This window comes from Arvicanthis niloticus, chromosome 3 (genome assembly GCF_011762505.2).
Source record: "Arvicanthis niloticus isolate mArvNil1 chromosome 3, mArvNil1.pat.X, whole genome shotgun sequence".
NCBI lineage: Eukaryota > Metazoa > Chordata > Mammalia > Rodentia > Muridae > Arvicanthis > Arvicanthis niloticus.
This window is the reverse complement of record NC_047660.1, coordinates 45,155,473-45,176,051: the sequence shown is the minus strand read 5'-3', so window position 1 is coordinate 45,176,051 and position 20,579 is coordinate 45,155,473. Positions and strand designations below refer to the sequence as shown.

At 45.0% G+C, this 20,579-nt stretch overlaps 1 protein-coding gene across 6 annotated transcripts in view; it reads right to left on the bottom strand.

Annotated features, from left to right (window-relative positions):
- Nucleotides 1-11,926, bottom strand: part of Lrch1 (leucine rich repeats and calponin homology domain containing 1) — a 181,432-nt gene extending 169,506 nt beyond the window's left edge. For 2 of the 6 annotated variants that reach the window (XM_076930728.1, XM_076930730.1), the window contains exon 1: nt 11,347-11,926. In XM_076930728.1, the coding sequence (XP_076786843.1) occupies nt 11,347-11,902 (556 nt within the window). In that variant the 5' untranslated portion in view covers nt 11,903-11,926. The remainder of the gene's footprint in view (nt 1-11,346) is intronic. The other 4 variants (XM_076930731.1, XM_034498762.2, XM_034498763.2 and 1 more) reach the window with 4 other exon arrangements.
- Between the last annotated feature and the right edge of the window lie 8,653 nt (nt 11,927-20,579).

Here is a 20,579-nt window from a genome sequence, read left to right as displayed (position 1 = left end):
CTTCAAGATTCTGGATATAAAAGGAAAACAAGCAACATTATCTTTTGAGCCTGATTTATTTTGCTTACCATGATCTCCAGTTCCATCCATCTTCCTGCAAATGACATCTTGTTCTCCCTGGTGGCTGGGTATGACACCATGATGTATATCTGTCACGTTTTATTGACAACCATCTAAGCCGATTCATACCTTGCCTATCATAAATGGTGCAGCAGTAAACATAGGCGTGCAGGTGTCTTTGCTGCACATGGATGTGAACTCCCTGAAGTAGAAATCAAGAGTGGTACAGCTGGATCCATGCCAGCTCCATTTCATGTTTTTTTTTTTTAAGGGATTGCTTTACTATTATCCTTATATAGTTTATGTGTATGTGGCTATGCCTGCATGTACATATTTGTACCACATGCATGCAGAAGCTTGCAGAGGAAAGAAAAGGAGTTGGATACCCTGGAACTGAAATCAGAGATGGTAGTAAACCACCATGGAATGCTGGGAACCAAACCCAGGTCCTCTGCAAGAGCAGTAAATGCTCCTAACCACCGAGCCTTCTTGCCTCCTTGGTTTTTGAGGCCCCTCCACAATGACTTCCATAATGGCCGTGCTAATTTACATTCCCACCAGCACTGTATTAATAATGGTTCCCCTTTTCCCCAAAGCTAGACAAGCATTTGCTGTTTGATTTCTTGTTAGCTAAAGGGCTTCATTATATATAGCTTGGGCTAGCCCAAAACATGCAACGTAGCCCAAGCTAGGCTCAAACTCCTGCCACAGCCTCCTGAGTGCTGAGCCTGAAGGCGTGTGTCACCACACCAGATCTCATTTACCAGCGTTTTATCTGCTATTTGGTTTGATGGAATGTTTGTCCACCTCCTCCAGAATTCCTTCTAAGACATTTGACTTACAGATGTCATATAAAGCTGGCTGGGGAAAAAAAAAGACAGCAGATCAACTAACATTACACAAGTATGGGACCACCTCATGGTAGATCCAAGATAACAGGTCAAAGTGCAGGGTCTCGGGGCAAGAAAGAGAAGGCAGATAAGCAAGGAGGGTTATCAAACTAATCTGGTACTAGACCTGTAAGGCTCGAGAATGCACACAAGAGCACACACACACACACACAATCAGGAAAGTCCCTGTCTAGCCACTCTCATGAGCCAGTCAAGGAGGAAGAAACTTAAACCTGGGGAGAGCAAAGCACTTCCCCTTTTTTCTAAGAGGGTAACAGTCCTAGCTCCCTGGTGGGTTATTAAAAACATAGCTACTACTCAAGTCCGTGTACAGAATGCTTCTTCCTGTCTATGCATGCCTATGCTAAAGTGTAATTTCCGAATGAAGCACAGCAGGACATAAAAAACAGTAACTATTAGAGGTTAGGAAGGTGGGCGCCACAGTTAAGAGAACTTGCTACTGTTGCAGAGGACCTGAGTTTAGTTCCCAGCCCCCAACTCAGGCTCATAATCGATTGTAACAATGTCACCTCTGGCCTCCTTAGGTGCCTGCACTCACATGCACTTACCCATACACAGACACACACAGATACACGGCATTAAAATATGAATAATTATAAAAAATTAATAATAAAAATACTGTAATAAATGTGGTCTTTTGTTGGGTATATACGCACATATGTGTGCTTGCATATGTAGAGGCCAGAGGACAACCTGAGGTACTATTCTGTGTCACCCCCAACACACCCCTTTTACAAGACAGTCTCTTGCTGTCCTGGAACTCATCAAGTAGGCAGGTCCAGCTGGCAAGAGACCCTCGGGGATCCAATTGTCTCTGCCTCACCAGAGTTAGGATTAAGAACATCATTCTACCCAGTTTTTTCAAACATAATAAAGATCTAGAAATAAGAAAACAGAACTATCTTCCCAGCCTCATCTCTTCAGGCAATGTCTGTCTCTACCGCACGCACGCACACATACCCACGTGATATCCTACTGTTCTGTATTCACCCTCCTAACGCTGATATAAGGTGACGCAATGCCCATACAACTGGACAAAGAGAGGCGGGTGATAAAGTCCTGCTGATGGGACACCTGATCACTGATACTACACTGCATCAGTTCACCAGATTACCAAAAAGACTACTAAGTGATTGACGGGTTGGTAGCATATAACGCACAGATACATTAGGCAGAGAGATGACTCATTGCCTAGCAAGGATGAAGTAAAATGGGGTTTGTTTGATGTAATCATGCCACTCAGAACAACACACAATTTAAAACCTGCGACTTATTTATTTCTGGTATTTTCCATGTAGTATTTTTGGACAACAGCTGGCCACAGGTTAACAAAAACCATGGAAGCAAGGTCTCTGTGAGGGAAGGCTACTACACACAAAGGGAAAAAAAATAATGAAATACAAAAATGCATGAGGAAATGACACTAACTCGGAGCGACACAGGATTTGACGCTGCAATGCTAAAGAAGAGGCTGGCAGGGAGGCAGCTTGCTTCGGGCAAGCCAGTGGCAGCACAGAATATGAACTGGACATGCAGAATTCCATAGGACAATGCAGAGTGGGAACACGTGACCAAAGACGTACAAAAGCAAAACAAAAACAGTCTAAAAGAGGCAAGGCAGGCAGTCTATTGATAGCGCAACTTTGAATTGGTCACTGTGGTCTGCAAAGATCAAGTACATTAAGATAAGTCAGAACTATGCTAAACTTCTGGACCAGATCAGGAATACTGACACTGCATGACGCACCACACCACGTAAACACCAAAAGTATGGAAGAGTATCAGTGGAGCACATAGCATAGCAAATGGATGGCGCCCATGGGGTCTGCGGTCAAGAGCGTGGCCATATGGAATGCTGGCGAATAGAAAAGTGGGCACAAGAGAGCATGCTGGGAAAATGCCAGAGCTCTGCGACAGGCTCACACCCTGTTCATCTCATGCTCTCTTTAGGGCCCCGTGCAGCAGAGGGAGCAAGGGAAACCTGGGAGGAAAGGCAGTCTCAAGGAGTCCCAGGATCTACTTCCAACTGCCTAAGTGCAGTGCGTTGCTCTAAAGTCCCTCAAGCTCACTTGCCTAGGCCAAAAGCATATACTGATACAAAGCAATTAATTTCTAATTAAGGAAAAAAAATCCCGACATTGGGAAAGAGGAGCAGAGGGATTATAACTGAAGACCAGTCAGGACCCCATATCAAGTTCAAGGCTACAGAGAGAATTTGAGGCTGGCCCAAGCCACATAAGGAGACCCCGTCTTAAGAAAAAAAGAGAAGAAGATATGGAGGGGGAGGGAAGGGAGGAAAAAATTTCTGCTATGAAAATCAACATTGTTATTCTGATTGGTTTTGTTCTTGATGTGCCCTCAGGTTTACACCTTCCTTATTTAACCAGCAGAGGAGGCTACAGCTGGGGCAAACTGAATACACAGAACTCTAATCAAAAATACATTGCCCATTTCAGTACTTAGGAACAGAACACTTGCTCTTGCAGAGGACCAGGATTCACTTCTCAGAATCCACGTGACACCTCACAGTTATTCCTAACTACAGTTCTCGGGCCCCCAAGCCCTTTCTTCTGACTTCCATGGGCAGAGACACACACACAGCACACATGCTTATATTCACACAAAAAGCTAATATGCATAAAAATATTTTAAAAATTAGAGCACACGTTCCTTTTCTTCAAATCCTGTGTCAGGCAAAAGCTGTCCAGTTCTCACAACTGTGGACTTTCTTCTGTTCGTGTAGGCAAGCTCACTTTCTGTTCAGTTGCTCTGTGGTTTCCAAATGCATTGTGTCTTACTGTGGCATACGGAAGCAGGCCCATGGACTCTCAAAATAAGAGGAAGAATGCACAAGAATGTGTTGTGCTTCAGTCTACTCTGATAGACAGAGCTTTCCGAAAGTAAGTCTAAGTTGGAATTCTTTTTTTTTTCTTTTCTTTCATGAAGTGTTTTGTTTGTTTTAATTTTGTTAAGCAATTCTCATCACTTATAATAATAATAATTTAAAAACCTTTAGCATAGCAATGATCTGTCACGAAAAAAAAAAAAAAAAAAAAGAAGAAGAAAAAAAAAGAAAACTTTGCTGCAGGGGAGATGGCTGTCATGCATGAGGACCTGAGTTCAATCCCCAATTCCTACTTAACAACACTGGAACAATAAGGTAGGGGTGAGAATTACAAAGAGGCAGATTCTGCAGCTCACTGGCCAGCGGGTGAGCTCAGTGAGAGACCCAGTGAAGAGCTACAGAAGAAAACTCAGCAGCAGCATCCTCCGGCCTCTACAAATATACACATACTCAAATAGAAAGTGTGCACTTAGACATACACAGGTGCACGCATGTGTGCGTGCACACACGTGTACACACACACACACACACACACACACACACACACACAATCAGCTTTCACACAACCCAACAGTAGCAGTTAACAGAGGCTAGGCTTCCCATGAGCTGTGCTATCTCACTAAATAAAGTATTCCAGCCATGGAAATATAGTTAGGTTGTACAACTCACAGACTTAAGTTTTTGTTGTTTTTGTGTTCTGCAGACAGGGCCTCATTCTAGAACCCAGGCTGGCCCTGGTCCTCTGATAACAGGTGTATAAGACCAGTTGGAGCTGAAACTTTTATAATCTATTAGAACTTTATGACCTCGCCGCTACATTTAACACCAACCTGCTGTAATCCCAACAACTGACATGATCAGGAAGGGCTCGTAAAATGTGAACCACCTAACCAAAGCTAATCTCTCTCTAAAACTAAATACAATTCCAAAAGGCTAAGTCAAACGTGTAAATGGCGCAAGTCTTGTGCCTTGACTAATGGACTATGTTTTAGTTAGGGTTTCATTGCTGTGAAGAGACACCATGACCAAGCCAACTCTTATAAAGGCAAACATGTAAGTGGGGCTGGCTTAGGGTTCAGAGGTTCAGTCCATTATCATCATGGCAGGAGGCATGGCAGCATCCAGGCAGACATGGTGTTGGTAAAAGAGCTGAGAGTTCTACATCTGGATCCAAAGGCAGAAGGAGACTGTGTCTCCATACTGGGCACACCATTAGGAATATATTGAATATACTGAATCCTCAAAGCCCCACCTCCAAAATGACACACTTCCTTTAACAAAGCCACACCTCCTTCAATAAAGCCACACCTTCTAATAGTGTCACTTCCTATGGCCAAGCTTCAAACACTTGAATCTGTGGGAGCCATTCCTATTCAAACCACTGTACACTCATAACCACCTCTACCATTTACTACACAGAATCTTGACAGAAGCACATTAGAGGGAATGGGAGGGTGACAACAGAGAGAGGAACCAGAAGTAAACACCATTCAGCCTACTCAAGGATTTTACATAAGACTCTAGATAGGTCTGGAAAACAGGACACCGGGATGCAAAAACACACTTGAAAGGGAGAAAATGTGGGTTTAATAAATTTAAGAAATTGAGGTTCAATAAAGCCATGATAAAGACAGAGAGGCCTCAGCAAGGAAAAAACATGACCTCTGAGAGGTGTCTATCCTGCCTTGAAATCCTGATAGCACAGTGGGGTAGAAAAGTTTCCCTTGCTCCAGCAAATTTAGGAATATTCTTAATTAACACTTGAAATAAAAACTGTCCAATGGTTGGATTGAGGCAAATTTTAGCTTAACAAGAACTAGCAAAAATTAAATCCAGTGTTACCAGGACCCAACAAAATCTCCAACAGATACAGTTCAAAGACAACAATCAACAGCTTTGGGCCGCTCTTTGATGAGGAACTGGCTTCCTGGTCTATCCTTATATGTTATTGTTTGGGAAGCATGTGTACGCTACTGGCTTTTCTATAGCGCCGTCTAACATGCAAGTTGGTCAGCACCTTTGGAGCACAGCACAGGGAGGAGCACGAATGGACAGACGTGATCTGGATCCACCCCAGCCTCCAGTGTACTAAATCTCAGTGCTTTAACAGCTTTAAGAACAGAAGTCCTCTGCCTTGACAAGGAAGAAATCAATCAGCAGCAGAAGAAAATAGGAAGGGGAAGGGTACAGCTAGCGTGGCCTGAAGGGATGAGGATCTCCACTACGCATGGTGAACAAACACGTTAGGATGATTGCGTGAGCAAGCGGTGTATTTAACAGAGCATGGGTAACCTAACAGTGGCTACAGCACCAACTGGTCGACCCTAATTAAATTCAGGGATCACACACAAAAGGTCATGGAATAGAAGGGGGGAGCTTACTGGGAAGAAGGGGTTTAGGCAGAGAGGCAGAGCAAAGGGGAAATTAGTGAAGTGAACACAATCTAAATACATTATAATCCTGTGTAGAATTCCCTAAAATACATTAGAAATAAATAATTTTTAAGTCTTGAAAAAAAAAACAAACAAAAAATGTCATCAATAACCAACAAATCAATTCAATAGCAGAAGAGCAATTTATAACTAGGTATTTCCATGAAAGAACACAAGTTTTTGTTTGTTTTTTGGTTGTTGCCTTTTTTTTTTTTTTTTTTTTTTGAGATAGGATTTTTCTCTGTGTAGCCCTGGCTTTCCTGGAACTCTCAACTATAGACAAGGATGGCCTTGAACTCACAGAGGCAGAGCCTCTGCCTTCCAAGTCCTGGGATTAAAGACATCACCACTGACCAGCGTTGTGAAAGAAAGAACACTACCCTTAAGAAAACACACATGACAGGGCCTGACAGAATACATGTTTGATCACAGAACTCAGAAGAGAAGGCAGAGGCAAGTAGATATGAGTTCAAGCCCAGCTTGGTCTACAGAATGAGTTCCAGGGCAGCCAGGGCTATAAGAGAAAACCCTGTCTGAAGGGATGGGGGAAGGGGGATGTGGATTCAAATACTTCACTATAATTTAACAGTGAAAAATCTTCATGGCCAAAATTATGGCACAGAGCGTGTGTTATCAAAACCAGGTTTTACTACCAAGTTCTGTGTGGATTCCAATTGCTAAAATATGCTCCTATCCAAGGACTCTACAGCTACGAGGGGGTGGGGGTGGGGGTGGGGTTAAGGAGAGGAAGTCAGCCTGCTGCAGGTAAGTCTGCCCCCAGGTCTTGAATCTTCAGACACTATAGAGAAGTAGGGTTAGGTAGGCAGGATGACAGTCCCACCCACTGACAAGTCCTCAAACAACAGATCATAAAAGCTCTGGGCTCTGTCACCCCAGTAAAGAAGAAATGGCATGAGAGGGGGGCTGTCACCTGCTATAAGGTAGAAGTGGGGTGAGAGGATGTGACCAGGGGACAGACCTAAATACCCTCTCTTCTTTCAATGACAGGTTCTCCCTCCCCATTCTGGATTCATCTTTCCGACTAGAAAATGCTTCGTGGTCATGTCTACCCACATCCAACCCTGCAAGCCCTGACAAGCATCCTCCCTCTCCTGTAGGATGCCTCTGAAGTCTGCACACAGTGCCTGGTGCTGTCTGGACACTCACTTGACCCATGGGGCTTCGGTGGCTTCCTAAACCCTCTATTTTGCTTTTCAAGTCTTACACTTTGCAGCTTCATTTCCTGGGGCATGCTGGGGTAGGGCTGGCACAATGGTAGAGCACTTGCCTAGCACGTTCAAGCTCTGAACTGTTCCACCAAGTCCCACGCATGCTCACAGCTCTCCACCACCTTGTGATGAGCCCAAACCCTCTCTTTCCACTTTCAGTTTTGACACAAGCTCTTAGTAAGATGCCAGACTGGCTCTGAACTCACTCTGTAGTTCAATCAGGCCTTGAAACCGAAATCCACCTCTCTCAGTCCCATGTAGCTGGGATCACAGGCCGGTTCCATCGGACCCAGCCTCGGTGAGTATTTACACCACATGGTTAGACAAGCTCTCCATTCCCCATTTAGTCTGATAATGACAGACTCCACCACTCCGTCACAAGACAGACTTTTTTTTTTGTCAGGCATGGTCTCATGTAGCTCAGGCTGACCTCAAACTCACCACGTATAGACGGATGACCCTCAACTACTAACCTTCCTATACCCCTCAAGTGCTGGGATTACAGTCCGTGCCAACAGGCCTGGCTAAACAATATTAACTTCCAAAGTCCTGTGTACGGCTTATTTTATTTTATCTTCTAGAGTCTCACGCAGGCAGCCACTCTCAGACTTCTTTTCTTTTGAATCCTCTTTATTCAGTCATACAAACACCCCTCTGAACGTCTCCATCTGAACCGATGCTGTGTGATAAATCAACGCTAGAGAGGATGCACTTACATGCCTTTGTATATTTCTCCCCATCAGACCCAATGTTGTGCTTCCGTTTATACTTATGATGGTCATTATGTGCTCTTGTTATGAGCAATCTCAAGTCCATGAGAATCAGCCCCTGTGTTTGGCAAACAAAGATATACATGTATCCAAAAAAAAAAAAAAAAAGAAAGAAAGAAACCCTCTTACTCATCTTGTAAGACAAACTGTTTTTGTTTTCTTTTGTTTTGTTTTGATCTGTTTATCTCCCATCCCTTCCTCAAATCAAAAAGTGGATACTTCATAGGAACAGGTGAAGGGACAACAAGCTATGGAATGAACCTTCAAGAAGCCTTCCCTCTCCGTGGTTGCCCTTAGCCCAGCAGGCTTTGGTAAGAACACAAACACTAGAGAAGCCTTCAGGACCCAGATCACTGGTCCGTGGCTCACTAGGGGTATGATTCTGAGCATGTAACCCAGCTTCTCTCTTCCTGGGAATGATGTTCCAACTGTGCTCCTGATACAGAGTACTTCACAGTTAGCCAAGTAGGCACCATGCCCACATCAGCTGGAATCCCGTCTAGGACAGTAACACCTGTGCCACTGTCCCCAGATAATTGCCAATAAGCCTGCTTACAGACTGCCTGCCGTGGCACAAGGCATCCTGTTTTGATTGAAATTCTGGGAAACTACAGCCTAAAAGTGAAATTAAGAAGGTCTTGGTTTTGGTTTTGGTTTTGGTTTTTTGTGCCTCATTCAGGTGACTATCCTATACTGAGCAGCTCAGGGCCTCTCATCTCTGTTCCGTTGGGCTGTGCGGCCCAAGTCTGTGGGTGCTGTCTGTAGAGGTGGCCGACAGAAAAGCTTAATTTTACAAGACACAATAACACGTATCTTAACAGAGAGAAAAGGCTCCCCACTACCCAGACAAATTTATGAAAAGGTCTTAAGGATCTTCTTATTCCATCCCTAGGTGTGTGAGCCCAGGAGAAACCACTATCTGTATGGGATTTATTATCACCAAAAGTTCATCAACTCCCTGAACCCCTTATGTGTAGGAAATGTCAACACCACCCACTGAATGTCTTTTGTTTTGCTTTCACAAGTAAAGAATGATGCTCAATGTAATATACTCTTTGGGGAATGTGGGGGTGTGTAGGCATAAGGAATGAGTCAGGGCTGCTTCAACCTGTAACTGAGGCTGGCCTGGAATTCACTACTAAGTCCAGACTGGCCTCAACTCCTGGGCTCACAGGCAGAGCCCCCATGTCCAGCCTAAGCATTTCTGAAGAAAAGAGGAATACTCACATGCCTGACTCAGGTCAAAGTAAGCAATCCTTAACACATGTGAATATTAAACATTTTTCATAAAACAACAGACTCTTTGGCAACCGTTTTTTTTTCTCTTTACAGTATTGCCGTAAGTGCCCACAAACGTAGCTGACATTCTTTTGCCTCCACTGCCCCCAAATACTGTTTTAGGGTGAAGAATTAACATGAGGCCTCTTACTTTCGACTAGTTAAGGATCTTAGGAACATTAAATATATGTAACACTCTTAACACCTGAACACCTGCAAAACCCACCGCAGAGAGAGAGAACAGGAAGGACCCTTTACAAGCAGTGACCACTCACGGAGGTGGTAACTGAAAGGTGGACACCTCCCCTCCACTACTTGTAAAGCAATGGTATTCTCAAAAAAATGCCAGCACAGCACACATGCCAAGTCTACCGAGCCTTGGGACTAAACGTCAGCAATACTGAAGTGTTGGAACAACTCTGAGCCTGCTACTGAACTGCAAGAACGTGTTAGCATCAGTCATTCTGGCTCCTATTTCTGCAGTACACCGCCATTCTAACTGTGGCAGAAGGGAAGGAAAATGCAGGGTGACTTTTTACGGTTAATGATTCAGGCGACTCCTGAAAAAACTTCTACTTGAGAAGCTGTAACTATGAGGTCCCATCAAGAGCCTCTCCAGCTGTTGAAAACTGAGTTCTGGAATTTCCCCTCTGCTTACCCATTCCTGACAATCCCTAAACCCAAATATCACCGTTTAATGACCCCAGAGGAGTGCTTCTGGCCTCCAATGAATTCAGAACTCCATCTAAATTTTCAATTGGCCCTCTGATAATGTTTATGGAATTGACTAGAAACCCAGCCTCCAAAGGTCACAGCTGGCTCCCCTGCCCCGCCCCCTAGTCTCCCTTTCTAAGAAGCTGAAGGACCCTGATCTGAAAGTCAAGCAATTAAGAACCCTAAGAGACCTAATGCAGATTGGAAGAGGCAATGACCGTCGTGAGGTCTAGGCAGTGGCTCAAAAACGGGGCACCCACTGTCCCAGGAAACGCTAGGCGCTTGCTGGGGTACAAATCGTCCCGCAAAGAGCGGAACCGGATGGTCGAAAACTAAGTCAGCTCTGCACAGATTCCCAAGGCCCCAACCCTCTTCCACCAGCCTCCTTCCTGTTTATGGATCCACTCCCACAACTACTAAAGAGAAAGCAGACATCTCCGAAATATGTCAACACATGACACAACTTGAAGAAGCCTGCTGCTCTTCGGCGCGGGTTACAACTTGCCGGGCTCACACTGGCAAACAGGCTCACTTTAATTACTTTTCATTTACTACGCCACGCTTCCCCTCCAGGGCCCCCGCAAAGGCCGGGTTAGTGAGACCCGGGGAGCCCCGGAGGAGGGAACCAAAATGTGTGGGCGGAGAGGCAGACACCAGCCTCTGCTTGCACAGGCGCAGAACCAAGGCTGGCACCGCCTCTCTGGCTGCAGCAAGCCACGGTCGCGCGGCGCGGTGGCAGGGGCCGCGACACTAAGCGGAGAGGACGGGGCTGGCCGAGGGCCGGCCACCTTTGTCTGGCCTTCCCCACCCACCAGGACGCAGAATGCTTCCATGTAGAGGTCCATGACCTGGTTCACGTTCCGGACTCGCTCGAGGTCGCCTGAGATCCCCCACTTCCCGCGCGCCAGGCACAGCTCCTGGGCGCATCCCTGTGCTCCTGCACCACGATCGCAGGTCGCCCGGGCCAGGCGGGCCACCGTGCCGGCTACAACCACCTCTCGCTTTGCAGAATCCACTCCTGCCGAGCCAATCTAGCAACACACTCCGGCCCGGCGGGAAGGCGCGACAGCCCGGCACACGCGTGGCTAGCCCCACCGTGTGTCTCACCTGCCTGAACCGTGTCCGAGAGATCATGTCCCGGGGCCGCAGTCCTGGGAAACTCCTTCAGCTTCCTGGCGCTCAGGTTCAAGCCCCCAGAGTTGGCCGCCTCCTCCAGCGCGCGCTCCAAACCACGGTTCAAGGGCAGGTTGAAACCCGCGCCGCCCGTGCCTCCGTGGTGCTGGTGGTGCTGGTGGTGCTGGTGGAGATGCGGGTGCAGGGCGGTTACCGAGAGAGCGGGCGCGAAAGCTTGGGGTTCGCTTCCCAACGTCGCCATCTTCTCCCGGTCCCCCGCCCCTCCGCTCTTGCGCGGGGTCACAGGTTTCTCGGGAGGCCCTGAGTCCCCGCAGCGCTCCCTGGAAAGCCGCGGGACTGCGGGAGGGGCGGCGGGCGGCGCAGAGCTGGAAGCAGCAGCTCGATCGCCAACGTCTCCAGCCGGGAAAGCCAAGGGCTGCAGCGGCGGCGGCGCGCCTGTGTCTGCTCGTGCCCGCGCCTCCGCCCGCTGCTCCTCCTCCGCAGCTTCTAGGCGCTCCACCCCCGAAGCTGGCTGGAACTGGATGCTCATTCTGGGTGACTTTCACTCCCGGCCCGACCCCTTAGGGGTTTACACATCTGCGGGCCAGGGTATTTTGTCGGTTTAGTTTTTGTCCGTTAGGTTTTTTTTTTTTTTTAAGCCGTTTATGAAAAACCCGGGCAAGGCAGGAGACGAGATTTGGAATACAAGGTCACAAGGAGGAGAGTGGTTCTGGCTGATTGACCCAGAGTTCCCCCTAAAAGGCAGTGTTTCCACTGTGGGTTTACCCTCACTGACGCCCCCTGGCATTTAGGTGCTTACCACACAAATTCTCTCATTGAATCCAGGAAGTCTGTGAATGGAAAAATTGCTTCTTTCAGTTGAGAGAGGAAGTTAGACTGAGCCGAGATCACCCCTGCAAACGTGGTATGGAATTCGAACCCGCAGCCCACAGTCGCCAAAATTTTGCACCTTCACTGCAGACCACAGGGACCAGACTTAAGTGCAAAGAGACAAATCTAGAAGGGTTTTGAGAAAGAGTGATTTTTATGATAAAATACATTGTCAGGAGGGAGAAGACCGAGTCCCAAATTATTACTCCAAGAGCTAGACCGCCAAAGACCTAACGATCCAAAAGGTCACGTCTTAAACCTAAGCTTAGGAAATTTTCAGTGTGCGCCTTCTTATCCGTGTGGGGCATAGGAACTGAACTGATTGCAAACAAATGTTCTGCGGTGGGATGACCTATAGTGGGCTCCTGAGCCAGGGACTTGCACACCATGGAAGAACCAGAGGACCTGTGTCACCTAAAGGCCACCAAACTGGAAGACTAATAAAGCGCCACTCCCTTCCCACACCTTAACAGCCAACTCCCTGGAACCCAAAGCTTGATAGTCTCTATGGAGTGACTTGGCTTGGGGAAATGAGGCTGGAGTGATGCACGGACAAGTTACAACTTTATGATATATACAGTAATGCAGACCTGTGAGTCTAGCCAGCTGCGTGTACCTAGTGACTTCATGGCCCCAGCACTACATATGACATGATCTATGTAACTTGCATGGACTTCTTGGCTACAGGGCTACCCCTCAATTCCTGAGATTCCAGGCTGAGAGCAAATTCTACTTATCCCGGAAGAAACAGGCGCCACCTAGTGGTGTGCCGCCCTCACCCCCACCCTCCTCTCTGGCTCTACTCCCTTCAAGTCTCTCAAAGCTTTCATAAACTGTGCCTTAAGCTTAGGGTTTATGTTATTGTTGTTGTTGTTGTTTTATTGTTTTCTTTTTTGTTTTTGTTTCACCCTGTTCTGTGGGCTGTCTCTTCGCTCTGTTGCTTCCTTTGTGGTGTAGAAGCATTTTGATTTCATTCAATCTTGATTGTCAATTCTTGCAATCATTTCCTGTGGGCTTAGGGCTCTTTTCAGAGAATCCTTCTCAATTCCTGTATCATGAGGGGTTTTCCTGTCTTCCTTTGATAGTTTAAGGTTTTTGAGTCTTACATTAAGGGCTTTGATCCATTCTGAATTGATTTTGGGTGAGGGCGAGAGACAGAGATCCAGTTTAATTCTTCTACATGTAGAATCTAGTTTTTCAGCACGGTGGGCCAGAGACCCTCTTTTCTCCAGTGTGTGCTTTGGGTACCTGGTGAGGTAGCTGTAGGTGCAGCTGCACTGATTCATTCCTGAATCTTCTGCTCCTCAGAGTTACATAGTTTTGTGGCAATACCATGCTGTGTTTCTTCCCTGCAGCTCTGTGATACTTAGAATCTTGTATTGTGATTCCTCCAACCATTACCTTTTTGTTTAGGATTGCTTTGACTACCCAGCATCTTTTTTGAAGTTTAGGTTATTAATATCTAGGATGTTAAAAGAATGAGTAAAAAATATTAAACACCCAAGAAACCAATCCAATCAACAAATGGGCAAATGAAATGAACAGACACTTCTCAAAAGATAGAGTACAAATAAAAAAAATTCAGAATATGTTCAAAGTCCTTAGTCAGGGGGAGCTGTAATCAAAACTGCAATGAGAACACATCTCATCACCAGATAAAATGGCTAGCATTAAAACAGCATCAAATACTGATGAGAATGAAGGAGGGGAGGAAGCCTTAGGCCCCTTTAGCAATAGTATCAATAGTATAGCCACTGTGGAAATCAATATGAAGGTCTTCAAAAACTAAAATAAAAGTAGAACCACCTTCTGATGTTCTATTATAGGCTGTCATGAAATATTGGAAGATGACAGAGACAGAATGCCAGGTGCAGAAAACAAAAAACAGGACATCCGTATAAAGAGTTCTGATCCAGCTGCAGCCTTCCTGAGAATATGCCCAGAGGAGCCTAAGTCAATGTACTGCAAATACACACATATCTGTGGCACTACGGGCAAGTTATAGAATCAGCCTGGGCATCTGAATAAAGAATAGGCAGTATGTATACACAGCAGAGTTTTGTTCAGTCCTAAGGAAGAAGGAAATTGTGTCATTTGCAAGGAAATGCGTAGATCCAGAGATCAGCATACTGTGCGATATATGCCAGACTCAGGAAGACAAATACTGTAACACAGGGAACTGATGACCATGAAAGGGGCTGTCTGGGAAAGAGAAGGGGGACTTATTTGATGGGACACCAGAGAAGATAATGAGAGCAGATATGATAAAAGAACATAGCTAAATTTAACAAAAATGTCATTATAAAAACCTACAGCTTTATACAATGAATATGCACTGCCTTATTTTGCTTTCTATTGCTGTGATAAACGCCATGACAAAAAAGCAATTTAGGGAGAAAAGGCTAAGCTCTAGCTCACCCATCATGAAAAGAGGTCAGAGGAGAGGCAGGAGCTGAAGCAGTCCTTGGAGGAATGCTTCTTACTGGCTTGCTCCTCATGACTTGTTCATCCTCCTCTTTTATACAACTCAAGACCACCTGCCCACACGAGGAACTGACTGCAGTGAACTGGGCCTCCCACATCAATCATCAATCAAGAAATGCTCCCACAGACTTGCCTACAGGCCAATCTGATGGAGGCATTTTCTCAACTGAGATTCCCTCCTCCCAGATGACCCTAGCTTGTATGAAGTTGGAAAAAAAAAAAAAAAAAAAAAAAAAAGCCTATGCACTAATAAGAGGGTCTAAAGGGGCTTTGAAGTTACTTAAAATAAGTGAAAACATACTTACATCATATAAAACTTCACCTATTTTTCTATCTTTTTTCCCTGTCCTCAGTGACCTTTGACCTAAAATCTAGAAGGAAGACAAAGACCATTCCCCCCAACCCCAGTGGACTCCAAACCTAGTTCAGAACAAGAGGTGAGTAGAATAAACCCACCTCACCGGGCATAAATAACTTCACTTAAATAAAAATAAATTTAAATTTAAAAATCCTTTCTTAAAGGAACAAAGACAATGAGTGTATGCTTTGCTTTGAACAAATATCCAAGCCCTCCTGAGAGACTCCCTAATGCCCTGCCCTGGTCCTTGTAGTCTCTGGTATCTTGTGCAGATTTCTAGCCTGAAAACTCTGTAAGATTGGCCCCAAATCCTCTTAGCCTCTCTCTCCTTCCCAGTATCCTTAGAATCTACAGTATTCTGCATTTAAAGGCTGCACAATGCGTCATAGCAGGTTGTTATTTGCTGGTACATCTCTAAAGTTTTCAATGATTTTTCTGCACAAAGGAGGCTTTTTCTTCAAATTGAGGTGAGTCCTTGACTCTTGAAACTAATCCTGAATATTTCTAAAAAGTCAGGAAATGTCACAGGTCCTTTTGGATGGCTTCCATGTTGCTTTATTATTTCCTCAAAAGCATGGGCGTGTCTCTTGTGTTAGATGCCCTGTTTATTTCATTTCTCCTGAAAGCAGAGTCCCCTCCCCTCCCTTCCCCTCCCCTCCCCTCCCCTCCCCTCCCCTCCCCTCCCCTCCCCTCCTCTCCTCTCCTCATCCTTGCACATATAACAGTCCATTAGGACGGGCTGTTTGTTTCATATGATCATTGCTGTGTAGTTGATAAATGGACTCACAGCCATGAGGAGCACCCAGAGGATCCTGACTGAGTTCCCACCCAGGGTCTGGTGTCCCAGGTTCTCATCTTTGGTTTCTTTGAACTGTCAGTGGGCCCTCCCAGCCTCCACAGTTGGCATCTCCCAGTCCTGTGGCCTTATTATTTCACTCTCCAGAAACTAAAAACACTCAGAAAAAAAAAAAAAAAAAAGTCAACCAAACATACACAGATTTTTTTCCTTGTCATCCTTCTTGAAACAATATACTGTCGGGAACTATTATACATTGAACTAGATATTACAGGGAATCTAGAGAGAATTTAAGGTGAGTGGCAGGCTACAGGACTTCAGCATGTTCAGGACTTAGTATCCACAGGGAAGTCCTACATCCAATCCCCTGTAGAACCACTACATTTATAACATATTGTATTCTGAAAATCACCAAGAATTCTCTTTGAGTAGAAACCCAAAATCCAGTCCATGTTTCATGGTCCCCTCTGCTCAAAGCTAACTGGACAAGAGGAAGCTGACACCAAGTCCAACCATCCACAGCCAATGAGTTCTCCCATTAATCTCCAGATGAAAATTCAATCAGAAACACATGGAGACCATGATCAAATCAGAACAGGCATTTGACCCCAAGGCCAGCAGAATCCAGCCTTATTTACATTTATTTACCCCAGTGCTCTCAGACGTCTCTGCCTTGGTTTCCTTAGTCCAAAAAGAAGAAGGAGGAGGAGAAGAAGAAGAAGAAGGAGGAGGAGGAGGAAGAGGAGGAGGAGGAGGAAGGGGGAGGGGGAGGGGAAGTGGGGAGGAGGAAAAGGGAGTGGGGAGGAGGAGGGGATGGGGAGGAGTGGGGGAAGGGGAAAGGAGAAAGGAGAAAGAAAGAAAAAAGCCAGAATATTCCCTAATGAACACCGCCCTTTTCTGGTCACTCCCATACATGCTCTCAGTACCAAAGTATTCTCTTTGTAATATATCTGTAAATGTTTGTCTTAACTATCTGTAAGTGATCAGGGCATGTTGTGTTCACTAGCTTTCAAGAGCAGGGATTGGGCCTTTTGTTCTCAGCCGTGCTTGGATGACTCAATCAATCATGTTGCCTGACTGGGATCTTTCAATTTTGCAAAACAGTTAAAACCATCAACACGGATTTCTCTAAAGATTACAAATATTACTGTCTTGGCTGTGTTTCAGACGTTTGGCCAGTGTTCCGGATCACTAGTCTGTGAGTCAGTGACAAAATGACCCTAATAAAATGGAGAAAATTAGGACAAGTTTGGTGAATTCTTTTTTTTTTTTTTTATAAAATTGAATGTACTGAATTTAAAGAATTGTGTATAGTCTTGAGACTGTGCTTTTCCTACTTTTTTTCTGACAGAGAAAAGGAGAAACACTGATAATTAATTATAATATTAATATTTCTTTTTGAAAAAAAAAAAATAAGGAGACTGCCAAAATGAGCTCACAGTTCTCCTGATACTTGCTTATACAATCAAAAAGGCCAAAAACTACTCTTGGAGGTTGTCCCACCTGTATCCCAGGCTTGCTTTAATTCAACTTCTGATCCCCTTGTCTTTACCCCCCAAGTGCTGGGATTACAAGTGTTCACTACCACATCTGGCACATGAGGTGTCTGAGACCGAGCCCAGGGCTTTGTGCTTTCTGGGCAAGCTCTGGGCAAGCTCTGGGCAAGCTCTCCTCCGACTGAGCTAGAGCCCAGCCTCTTGGGCCTCCTAAGAGGAAGTAAGTCCTGTTGTCCAGGACTCCTCTCCAGCTGTGCCCACAACTACAATCTGATGCAAGGCCCACATATCCCGCCTTCTTTGCATCTTGGCTTCTACTACCCTTCTGTTTTCTGGGCTTTCTCATTCTGAAAATTACCATAAGCCTGAGAAGATGCTGTCTGCCTTGGGTTTTTAAATCTCTCACAGCTGACTGTTGCCCACACTCACCATCTTTTACTCTCGAGGCCCCTAATCTCACAATGGAAGCCCAGAGCATGCTCACAGGTCTGCTTACCCCTGTAGCTCTGCTCTGCCCCATCTCCTTACTCTCTCCCAGACTGAACCAGAAGGACTCCGTCTATGTCCTCTTTTCCACAGTAGCAGCCACTAAATAAGGAAGTGACAGCCAGGCATGACAGCACTTGCTTAAATCCCAGCACCCAAGAGGCAGAAACAGGTATATCTCATGTGAGTTTGAGGCCAGCCTAGCCTGGTCTACATAGTGAGTTTCAGGGCAGGGCAGCCAGAACTACATAGTGATATCCTGTCTCCAAAGAGAGAGGGTAGGGAGGAGGAGAAAGAGAAGGAGGAGGAGGAACAGGAAGAAGAGGAAGAAGAAGAAGAGGAGAAGGAGGAGAAGGAGGAAGAGGAGGGCAGAACAGAAAAAAAAAAAAAAAAAAAAAAAAAAAAAAAAAAAAAAACAGGAGAAACTACAGAATCTGGTCTATTGATACAGATTTTCAATGAAGCCATCTCCTGGAACCATTCTCATAGTGACCATGGATGATCCTGTGTGGTAAAACACTTAGTTCAGTCTTCATTTTGTTTTCATAAATACACTTGAACTTGTGTTTAAATGTCATTTTGTGTGCTTCTTTAGAAACTGTTAGGTCTCAGACTCAGGACAAATGGCTTACTGAGTGGCTATTTAACAAGTCAAAGTGGATGTTGGCCACCAGGTTCTCACCAACTACCAGTCATGGGCACATCCTATCTGGCATATCTGTCCTGTACTCTAAACTGTCCAGCCCAGGGGCTGGGTTTGGCCTTTTGCCCCAACTTCTTTTCCCTATATAACCCAGCCATTTGGCTACACAGTGGTCTCTTGGTCTCCTGGTTTGCTCCTGTTCTGTCTTCTGTCTTCTCTTCCTCTCTCTCGATCTCCCCATCCTTCTCTTCTCATTGTGCAGTTCGATCTGCATCCTCCTAGATGTCTCTGGCTATCTTGGTCCTTATCTCTACAATACACCTTCTCCAACTTGTCTTCAGCCCATACCTAGGAGCAGTCATGTCATCATTTCATTTTTCTTCAGAGACTTAAGTTTAAAAATTATATATGTGAAACATTACAATCGATTGTATGGCAGAGACAGTGTTCTGACCTAGAACTTGAAGAGCTGATAGCATTTTGGAAGAAATGCAGAACATATACTTTGAACTACTCAGGATAGCAAGGTGATTATAAGGAAAAGAATATCTTTGAAATCATGAGATTGAGATCTCTTTACATAAAATTGAAGAGCTGAGCATGGGGAAGCAGAGACAAGAAAAAACCAAGGCAAGTCTGAGCCACCCTGCTCTACAAAGCAAGTTCCAGACTGGCCAGATTTTCACAGTGATACTCTGATGCAAAAGAAAAGAAAAAGAAAGCTTTGAAGTAGAAAGATGTCAGGTAAGCAACAGCTGACAGGTTAGTTACAATGTAGCCAGAGGAAGTCACTGAAAAATAAGGACTCTTGGTAGAGCCCTCGACTGGCATGTGTGAGCCCTCAGTCCAAGCCCCAGTATAAATAGATAATTGTTAGATGGATGGATAGATAGATAGATAGATAGATAGATAGATAGATAAAGACTGTAAGGTACCAGATAAGAGAACTTAAGCTTAAAGAGATATTTTTGAAAATTTGTTCTTAACCAAACTTATATGGCCCACGCTAGTCTAGAAACTTGTGATCTTCTTTATCTCCCAGGATTGCTGGTATGCCCCAAATGCTGGGCTTATTAAAAGAATTCTGCAAGTACTTGGCTTTTGTTTTTATTTACTTATTTTTAGTTTTATTGAGACAGTGCCTCACTGTATCTCAGGTTGACCTGGAACTCTTTGTACAAGTCCAGGGTAACCTCAAATTCTCCCTGATTGCCTCAGCTTCCTGGATGTTGAGGTTTCAGGTGAGTATTATTACCACACCTCACTAGCACCTAGCTTTTTAAGTATGCAAATACAAATGTTAGCTAATGGATTAATGTTTGACAATAGTGCACACATAATTGATTGACTTACATGTTCCACCCGATCATTGTATTATATCATACAACATGGGTTTACTGTGTTATTGCTTTGTATTTTGATGAATACATATACTATTTGGGAAACCTGGCTTTCTGACTGTATGTAGCTGAACTACATGGATAAACTAAAGTAGCATATTCAGTGTGGGTTTCCCATGGCTGCGCTTGTTTAGGCTGCTGGCAGGCATTACGAAAAAAAGGATACTATTGCTAAAATTAACATGGGTGGGGAGCTGAGGATATAGCTCAGTGGCAGAGCACTTACCCATGTGGGAGGCCCTGGATTTGATTCAAATTCAGTATTACAAAACAAACAAACAAGCAGGACTATTTTTTAGCTAGGCATGGCAGCCCATGCTTGTAATCTCAGCATTTGGGAGATGACAACAGAAAGATCCAGAGTTCCGAGTTAGTTTCGGCTATACTGAAGGCCAGCCAAGGCTACATGAGACCAGTCTCTAGCAAATAAACAAAAAGGTTAAGAAGTAATTTTACTAAGGACCTCTCAGAGCCTTGGCTATGCTACTGTACTTTGTGAACGTGCAAGAAGAAAAGGGGTTTCTTGGAACGTTTTCTCATACATGCTTTGTAAGTACTAATCTCCAGGGCTGGAGAGATGGCTCAATGGTTAAGAGCACTGGCTGCTCTTCCAGAGGACTCTCGATTCCCAGTCCCCACATGGCAGCTCACAACTGTCTGTAACTTCAGTTCC